Raw genomic sequence first — 10,208 nt, forward strand, 5'->3', positions numbered from 1 at the left:
CAACCATCAACCTCATGCCATCATCCACAAACCGCAACGAGAACTCTACGACCGGGTGCAGATAAAATAATAGCATGCTCATGACCGAGAGCACAGCAATTTGAATTGTTTATACACCCTATAGGGGGATACTCCTGGACCCACACGACACGAGGACCATTTGGCTTGTGCCACCAGCCAAAGTGCAGACAAGAGGGGTACTCGTGATAACCTTTCCCAACCAGCCCCAACCGTGTGGGGCCTGCATCGCTCGGCGCGACAATACTTGAACTACTCCCGGAGCAAACTAGTACCGCTTACAAGCCCGCCTGCTCACACCATCGATGTTCACGCCCACAAAGCCAGAGCTGCGAAGGTATTCGGCTCGCCTTACCATTAGATCGGCATGTGGTGAGTAAGGTAAGTGCTAAAGCCCACAACCCCGATGATCGGCCTTAAATGATGCAACCGGTCTATGGTGCTTGGGTTTCCTCTCCCGACCTACCCTCTGGACTTTCCATCGAGGAGACAACACCCCTAACACCGCCCACATCTCATCTCATACACACCACTCACCAACCATACCATCACCAACAACATGTAATTGTAAAAAGTAGTAGATCTCATTCTCGCGAACAATGGAGAACGCCATCATTCGACTTCTACCAAAATACCTAAGCATTGCTAACCATAGCGAAGAACTTTAGACATCGACATCACCTCTAGGCTTCAAGGAACACACATGAACTCGTGACCAAGGTAGAAGAATGCAACGGCATAGGTTCTACCTAAGGGTACCCGACACATGCATACATACATTAGCATAGATAACACTTTAGACTTTCAAGTTAACACGGTGCAATATGATAGATGCTTGCCTTGCTGCCCTGGAACAAAAAGAAACGGTGCGACAGGATCGCCTTCGGCCTCTAGAATCGACAGATCTGCAGTCACTATAAGACATACAAGCGTGCAATGCATAAATATACGAACAAATGTAAATGCATGAAAATATGCGAGTTCTAGCAGTGGTAGAGCGCCAAGGCTCAATTACATATGTAAAAGATTCCTAAAGTGTTAGGGTTCCGAAGTTCGAAACCCCAAACAAGCAACCCTAACTCACCCTAGCTTCTGTGTACTGGCGGTCAGATCGGCCCCTTGTGGCTATCTGACCGCCCCCACTCAGTAGGTTCTGGCCCTTGGTGGTTAGACCGCCGGAGGCAATTGCGGAGGCGGCGGCCGGGGCAAATCCGAGTGCAAGAGAGAGGGGAAACGGGTTATTCGGTACGGAATGAAGCAAGGAAGCCAAAGGAGGGCTTAAATAGCCGAGAGGGGGAGGAAGACGGCCGGATTCGAGAAGATTGGCCGGCGGCTCCAAATGCAATCAAAGCTTCGGTTTCCATGCAAGAGAGAGGGGAATCAAAGGGGAAACAGTCGGATTGGGGGTAAAGGAAAGAGGGGAACGCGGCCATGTACTTTGATTGCCGAATCAATGCGTGGGGAGGCGGTGATTTGAAGCGGCGGCGGGATTTGGGAGCTCAGGAGTCCGACAGCAGGAGGAGGGAGAAGAGGAGCCGATCGGGCGGCGGCTTGGCTCGCGGCTCAGGAGGGACCCACACAGTAGCGAGAGAGGAAAGGAAGGAGCGGCTCGGGTGGGCACTCGGCTCAGCTCGGAGCTGGGCCCACCGGGTGGTGAGAGCGGCGGGGTGAGGCGGATCGGCTCGGCGGGGAGCAGGTCGACTTGGGCTGACGCTGAGAGAAAGGGCCGGTCCACACGAGAGGGGGAAGAAGGGAGGGGGTGGGGGTGAGCTGGGCCGGAAAAGGAATTCGGCCCAAACGCATTTTCTTTATTTTCAAAACCTTTTCCAATTGAAATTCAACACAATTCCAAATGAGGTATTAAAGCGGCGAATCATAGCGAAATTTTGCAAACTTTTTCCACCTAATAAAACCTTATTGCATCTACAACGGCATGAATGCATTCAAACATTTATCCTAGGCCAAGTTAAATTTAGAAATTAATTTCCTATTGAACTAAGTTGCAACATCTGATTAAATTTCTAGCAAAATTTTAAATTATTCCAAAAATTGAATTTTTGGGTGTTACAGTAGTGCAGCACCGCAATAGGCAACTGACAGAATACCACGCCTTTATAGCCACTTGCATCATTATATCGCCATACTAGATAATATCTTTTTAAATTAGGGGCAAAGGTATCCCACCTAGGCCCATGTTGTGTGATTCAACTGGCTCTAGGCCCATGATGTATTGCGATATTTGTATCACTATAAGGGCATACCTATATATCTGTACCCTGCATAGCCCTATAAATACAGACTCTTGGCCATCAAGCTAAGAGACCGATCCTTTTTACCATCAACATATTTGATGTTCCTCCCTCTCCACTTCTTCTCCAAGCTTGAGCCACTCCTGTGAGTGAGCCCTCGTCGGACTTGTTCGTTCAAGATATCTTCTTGCGCCAACAATAAGCATACCTCTTAATTTGTTATTTGGTTCATTTGATGTGTTGTTCCATTGATTAGAGAGTGGCGTGTCAATGGTTCAAGTAATCGAGACCAAAATCGAACTGGAGGTGTACGTGAGTGAATTATTGGAGAGCAAAGAGAAGCATCTATGAATATTTATTTCACCTCTGCTTTGGACCTATGTGTTGTTTACTTTTGATAAATTATCACATTGTGTATATCATGCATGTTTAGCGAGTCATGTCAGAGTTTTGTGGGTAGATCATAATTGTTGCATTGTCCTACCATGATATTGTGTATATCTTGATCTATTGTAACATAGGGTATCATTATGTAATTACCAAACTTAAAATGTATGCGATGTGCTTAGCAAGCTTAGGTCATCGGTAGAAGCGAGTAGTGGAATGTTCCATTATTCGCGAGCTATAGCGTTTAATTACTATTCACAATAAAAATGATGTTGCGATAAAGAGTTGGTGAGAACGAATGAGATATGGGTGGTGTTAGGGGCAGGTCGGGAGAGGAACCCAGATACCATAGGCTGCTTGCATCGATTAAGCACCAGCCATTGTTTGCCATTGGTTTAAGCACATTCCGTACTTCTATATTTTCAATAAATTTACAAATGAGTCGATTGCTATACGTTGTGCTAATACTTGACTTGTGACCGTATGAAATGTAATAGAAAAATAGGAGAAGCAAGGTGGCGGGGAGCCAGAGATGTTCGAGACACGCTCGTGGTAACCCTGGTGCCATAGGGATAAGTGTAAGTGGGTAGTTTCAGGTATGAGAAAGGTTGTCTCAGGGACTAAGTGGATGGAGCCAAGTTGTGCAGGTAAAGATGTACCCCTTGCACGGTGTAAGATCAATTTAAATTACTGCACTCTCGGTTATGAGCATACTTAATGTCCATCTGCATTAATCGTAGAGTTTTCCGCAGTTGGGTTAAGGTGGTTGTTCAGAAGTGACTCCTGTATGTCTGTGACAAGATGAGCATGTTCTTATGTTGGTAAGTCCATACTTATGTTCTTATGATAGGATAGTATAAGTTTTGAGATATGTTAGATCCTCACACTCTTGAGTCAATAAATTACTTTGCGTATAAATTCATTTAACCTTGTGGCCGACTCCTTACTACTCATTTCAATTGCATGATCCTTAAAGTTGGGTTATTATATGTACCCACTATGAGTAAGTCTAACGAGTACCTTCGTACTTATGTTACTATCGTTGAGTTTTTGCAGATGAGGATTAGTGTACTGCTACTTCATGCCCGCCGATATCGATGATAGGCAAGACTAGTTTTGGGCTACTTGTGGTGGCTCGGTGGTGCCTTAGCTCAATTAACACCACCTCTTTTGCTGTTTATAGATGTTATTCCACGGCTTAGTAACATTAATAAGCTAGGATATAAATTTGTTGTATTTTATTTATTCTAACATTTGTTGACGTTATGTTAAAAGCCCGAACTTGTTTAAATGACTCTTATCTTTTAATTTTAGTAAGTAGTACATTAAATTGTTAAACTTATAATGACTTGACTTAATATATATCTACATTACTCGCTCTTTATTACGCCCTGATATGATGAAGTTTTTTTTATAAAAGTGTGTGTTTTGATCTTAGGTAGAAAATACATACCGAGACTACCGGAATTGAATTCATCTCAATCCATTATGTGGCTACAATTGTTATTTTAAGACGTGAGTTAACACTTGACATGTTAAGAGACAGACGTGTGCTACCTCTCATTTTAATATATATAATTGCTCAATTTAATTAATTCAAATATAATTTAAACGGTTCTCACAGTTAGCCTCTTATTCTGAATAAGTATCGGCAATCAGACGACTGATCCAGCAACGGTCGGAATAGCAGGCTGCACATTTCCTTCTCGCCGTGACCTTGCATTAGTAGGACCTGCTTAGGCGTCCTTGGTCGCATCCCCTCCTGTGTTGAAAATAAATAGGATAGACTACGTTCTAAGAAATCAGTTGATAGCCTGTTTGAAATGTAGAAATTTCACGAGAACTTCATAGCACATTCCCGAGTTTCAAATGGGCCTATGTTTGTCTACATCCAACTATAATCTACACAAAAGGAACGTGAAATTGATCCACTTTTGTAGATGGAAGTTTTACAAAGCTGCATCGACTATTCCATAGAAAATGCCTTTTGTCATGCAACACATAATTGCGCCCAATCTCTGGAATATGATTATAAAGGGGTAGGAGGTAATTTAATGAGGATGAAAACAGGTTGCGACCAGAGAAAAATTACCAGCTAAATAGAGTATTTCCCTGGCTAAATGTATCACTACAATACAATCTAATGCATGTTCGAACCCCGCTCTCAATGTTCAAACGACTTCAACCACAATCAGGCACTTATAATTGTACTTGTATCATTTCGCACAGTTCATGTCTTTATGCGCACCACAAACGAACCTGTCAAGAAGATAATTTTGATAATCGTCAGGGTTCACATAAGACAAACTTCATGCAGTGGTCATTGAAAATTTTAAATGGAGTGGCACGTTCAATCTGCCAGTATAAACTGAATGAAGAAATGTGCTGTGCCTTCCTAGATGCATGGAATATATGGTGAGTTGCTGACTAAATCATGAATAGATTAAACTAGAAAGCAAGGACCCAATATGCTTTTCATTCAGAATAAATAAATTATTAAATTATATCACAACAATTTCTTCCCAGAAGGTTGGTAGTGCTCGACCAAAGGCAAATTTGGTGAAATTTTCCTTTTTACTGAATCCAGAAAATTTAGCAAATTATATTTTTGCAACTAAAACTAAATGGAAACTAGGGACCGTAGAAAGAAAAAGGCTTAGCATAAGCAATTAAAATCACGCAGGTAAAGCAGAGCCCGAACACATTTTACTGTTGAATATGCCCAGTTAGTAGCATTGATCTATAATATCGAACCTATTTGTCCATGGAGATCAATAGCAGATATGCACTCTTGTGCAATGATGGTGAGGCATATGGATAAAATCACATTTGAAGGTCACAAAAGCACATCATATGCCACAACGGATCTAGATTTCACTATGTGAGTATAAAAGTTAATCCATAAACCACAACTGATCTAATTTTTAATATATAAATCTATTAGGAGCTTCACTGCATATAACGACAGTCTCATGTTGTAATGTTGTTAGATTTCAAGTTGCTACTGGGGGAAGAATGTATTGTATCTTAAAATCAAACTCTCTACATCCTGAAATGGTCGGTGCAATAAGCACCATACTTTGTACTTGTTTGGATCCATTGGTCGATGTATGACGTGCAGTCCATGTTAAAGATACAATTCAACAGATCACCATGCAACATTAATCACATGCTAAAAGGTCAAGGAAACACAAGGGTGAACTTACATGCTGGAAGGTTTGACATGTCCGCAGAGACAGAACACGAAATTCCTAAGTTGGTCAAGGCACCTCTTATCAACCCGCATGGAAAATACAAAAGCATGCTTGTTGTTTGGGCTGCAGTATCACCAATTGGTGCAGAGTCATTGTCAGTTGCTTCCGTGCTCTCTGCAGATGGATCTAGAGAAACACGAGTAAGCCACCGGAAACGGTTATCTTGAAGGACAAAGGTACCCTGCATATACAGTAGTCAAGAAATGCCAGTGTTATAACAAGAAGAGAAAATAAGGTATGAGGTATTCTGTTCATTACCCTATGATTTGTTTTCAGATTGTCAATCTGTTTCTTGAACAGCTCTGACCAAAAGTCTTTGCAGATAAATTTGATTGCTTCGAGATGATCACTAAATCGAGGGCGCTCCATGGTATATCTGAATATGAACAGAAATTTTGGTTAAGTTTGCATCAATACATGCCTTGGAATGATGCCAGCAACTAAAAACTAATGACAGATATTGAAAACTGGAATCGCATTTGCAGAGCATAAAATATTATGCTTGAGATGATACAGGTGGAAACCCTGCGCTCAAGAAAAGTACAAAAGTATAACAGAAAACTTGTTCGCAAAGTTACATGATCATCTATTAAAATAAGACGAAAATTAAGTACAACAAAAGGAATAGAAGATATTTATGAAAAATTATAAATATGAAAACCAGAGAGATTACTATAGTAAAGAGCATCGAAAAATCAGAGAAATAAATTTCTGCAATTTAAAAACAATGCAATAAAGTTTTTTTAGTAGTTAGAAGAAATTCCCAAACATCTAAATAGGAGATAAGATACTATAGCTAGAAGCAAATAAGAGAACTTTTACCACGTGAAACTGCAGTACGCGCTAAAAAGGCAAATGATGAAAGCAAAGCTCAATGTATTTAATTCACTTAAAAAATCATCATTGAATGGTAAAAGGACATAAGAAATGCAGTTCATCCATCTATTCCATTAAGGAATACATATGCAGTTTGCAAAAACTATTTACTATGGCCATTTCTGAAGAAACATGTGATATTATCAGTTATGGCAGTTTAAAGAAGCGATGGTAAGAGAACGTGTCTATAATATAAGGATGGCTATCCTAAACTCTAAGGGCCAGCCTCTGCTGCATTCCATAAAATTTGAAGTATCATTCAAATTTCGTTCACCAATTATAACTGCATGCCAAATGCTTTATAGTAAAACATACCAGCCACAAGTTTAGCACATATCCCATCAATTTCTAGAAGCACATAGGGGAGTAATTAACTCCAGGTTGCTCACTAATTTTCTAAAGCTAGGTCTTATGGACTTTATCAGTTTGCTTCAAGGGATAAGCTGCAGTCCAAAATGCTATAATTACCTTCCTCTCAACTACAAAATTTTAGGTATTTGGTCATAGCTGCAGGTTAAATAATAAAATAATAAAAACACTGTGTATATAGGCATGCATGGACCTGTTGGACAGTAGTGACAATAACGGATATAGCATTGATGTTAATGGTGTATGCTTGCGAAATCTATTGATCATGTACGATATTGATTAGGGCTGCAAGAAAAAGCACGAGGCACGTAAGCTACTCAAGTTGGTTTGGTTTGTGATCACCACCAAAAGAAATTAGACCGGTTTAAGCATCCTTTGGAGGTCAGATGAAAAACAGGCCGAGATTGACTCTATGTTGACTCGCTCAATGTAGCTCAAATTCTAATATGTAATGCAGAATAGTTCTAATAGATAAGACACACAATTTAGGATTTTATTTTCTAATTATGAAGTTTCATGCAAGACTTTCCAGCTTTTTATCTACAGATATATAGTACCAGATGGTAACATTGACTCGAGTTCAATATGTGCCAAGTATCAAACCACTCTCTAGCTTGACCTCCAGGAGGTGTTACTTGCTCGAAAAGCTCATACGGTGCTACAATCAAACAAGTCATATTGCATAATTGATAAACATCAAGTAAATCAATAGCATTAGCATCCATAGAATAGGCTTTTCTAGTTTTGTGAAGCTAGAAAAATACTCCTGTAATTGGTTCAGTAACTCAACTGTTTGAGAAGATGATTGTCCTGCACGTCACCGCATAGACATGTGCTCGGTTGATTCAATCTAGAGAAGCCTAAAATCAAGGTTTATTAGAATTTAGGATGCATTTCATGCCTTGCGGAACAACACTTGCGCCTGTTTACCCAAAATATTGTAACTTTTTGTAAACATCTTAATTCCACAGCAAGCGTCCTACTTTGATGAGGATCGTTACTTCAGTAATTCTATCTCTGATGCAGATAAAAGTAAAATCGCAATTTGGGCAGTCAGACCGAAATTTCATTCAGGTAAGGTTCCCAAAATAAAGACTGCTGGACCATGAGGTTCAGGCTGGATCTGCTACGAAATAAGGGCAGATAGCGCTCACTTAACCTCAACTAAGAAGAACATTTGAAGATTTGCCCGTATCAACAAGAACCACATGGTGGAGACGGACCGTGAGTTAAGGCTCGGATCTGGGAGCCCGTGTGACGAATCAGGAAGACGAACAACAGAGGGATGGAGAAAGATACTTTATTTTTGGCTGTACCTCTCGGATAGCTGGTGGCCAACCTGGAAGCCGATGGCCTCGATGCGGCGGGCGGCGAGCTCCGGCTTGGCGGCGTAGAAGCGGCCGCAGTAGGCCGCCACCATCTCCATCACCACCCCGTCGACGCAGCTCTCCGCCACCTCCCGCCCCATCCCCTCGCCGTCTGCTCCTCCTTGTCCCCCTCTTTCTCCTCGATGACTTCCCGAATGCGCGACGACGAGAGAGGACGGGGCAGAGATCTGGCCAGCGAACCCAATGGCGGAAAGGTCTTTACGGTCGGGGCTAGACTAGACTAGGCACGACCGCACGAACGACGAGCCAGGCATGGTGATTGTGGGCCCCCAGCCTGGCCCGATGGGATAGTCCAAGCCTGCCTGCGCTGTGAGCAGGTGCAAAGTCCCAGTTGTTTGATAGGCTGGTTCTAGGGCCCAGGTAGGGAGGGTACTGTTTTGTTTCGGAACCGCTGGCATACAACATTTGCAAAATATATATTTTAAAAAAACTTCAATTCAAGTTTAGTCCACGTTTTGGACAGCATTTCAGATACAAATGTAGGTATATTTGGGCTCTCCTCTTCTATCCCTTTTTATTCAAGCTTACTGCCCAATTCAAGTTTCACGGATAGCCTTGCACGGGTATAATATGTAGCTAGATACAGGAAGGTGTATTCTGTAGCCAGGTCTGTGCACCCCGAGTCCACGAAGCGAACCGATTCACCCGATCCCAGTTGACCATGGTCTGTCCTCCCGATTTGATCACGCATGCATGTATGTTTCCAAATCAATCGGGATTAGGCCGATTTGACGCATGTATATGCAGGCTTCCAAATGGCACATGTTTTTAGATAAAAGAAATTAATTTCGACCTTTTTACATTCTCCTATACATATAGCTCATGTTTATTACAAAGTTTCATCCTGAATGTTTTAAAGGATCAAATAGAAAATAAAAAGACATATACATCCTTCGATGCGAAGAAATTCTTGTTCATTATTATATAGTCTCATTATAAGAATTATCCATTTATTCTATAATTAAGTCACCACCTATTCTTAACAAATATATCCATAGCCATCACCTTCAAAGCGTGAGAAGCCTTTAAAAAGTCTTTGCTTTGATTCTCTCTTTTGTAATCTCTAGAACCATAACCAATAGATCCTAAAAATTACTTGCAATAAATATATATTGCTACTGTTGGGATCGAGTTCCCAGACAAGGTGAGCCTTCGGATACTCAGAGTGACACATGCTGGAGGTGAATAGTTTTTTTACACCCCTTCCGGTTACACTATGACTCTATTTATAGCCTGTACCCGGCGACCACAGGTGCCGTTTACACATCTTACCCCCTTACCTGCTACATTCCCAGAATATCCGGGGGTATTATGGTATAAATGAGCATGATCGCATAATTACGGCAGTACCCAGGGCGACCGTAGTCGGGCCCACTGTGTCGAGGTGGTTCATCCCTTCGAAGGGCGCCGAAGCCTCCTTCGCCTGGACGCACGTCAGATAGCCTTCGCTCCCCGGTGAAGGTCAGCTCGTGTCTTTGCCTGCTCCGAACGATGCGGACTGCGAACCCGGGCTTCGCCCATCAGTCAAAGGTCGTGAGCCTTCGTCTTCGCCGGTACGGGAACTCGAAGATGCGAGCACGCCTACACGCTTTGACCAACGTTGCTCCACGATCTTCGTCGCTGACAGATGAACTCCCTGTAACAAAAGCACAATGGCTATCACGCAG

At 42.0% G+C, this 10,208-nt stretch overlaps 1 protein-coding gene across 1 annotated transcript; it reads right to left on the reverse strand.

Annotated features, from left to right (window-relative positions):
* Positions 1-4,557: 4,557 nt before the first annotated feature.
* On the reverse strand, positions 4,558-8,781 carry LOC133902034 (uncharacterized). Its single transcript, XM_062343606.1, has 4 exons — positions 8,470-8,781; positions 6,167-6,284; positions 5,861-6,089; positions 4,558-4,913 (listed from the first exon to the last, which is right to left on the reverse strand). The coding sequence occupies exons 1-4, from the start codon at positions 8,619-8,621 to the stop codon at positions 4,885-4,887; spliced, it is 528 nt and encodes a 175-aa protein (XP_062199590.1). The 5' UTR covers positions 8,622-8,781; the 3' UTR covers positions 4,558-4,884.
* Positions 8,782-10,208: the final 1,427 nt, after the last annotated feature.

This window comes from Phragmites australis, chromosome 20 (genome assembly GCF_958298935.1).
Source record: "Phragmites australis chromosome 20, lpPhrAust1.1, whole genome shotgun sequence".
In the NCBI taxonomy this organism is placed as follows: Eukaryota; Viridiplantae; Streptophyta; class Magnoliopsida; order Poales; family Poaceae; genus Phragmites; species Phragmites australis.

Excerpts from the sequence above, each read along its gene's own strand:
- LOC133902034 (XM_062343606.1), bottom strand. The coding sequence starts at position 8,621 with ATGGGGCGGGAGGTGGCGGAGAGCTGCGTCGACGGGGTGGTGATGGAG. Across the intron at positions 6,285-8,469 it reads GGCCACCAGCTATCCGAGAG|ATATACCATGGAGCGCCCTC; the intron begins GTACAGCCAAAA and ends GTTCATATTCAG. Across the intron at positions 6,090-6,166 it reads ATCTGAAAACAAATCATAGG|GGTACCTTTGTCCTTCAAGA; the intron begins GTAATGAACAGA and ends CTGTATATGCAG.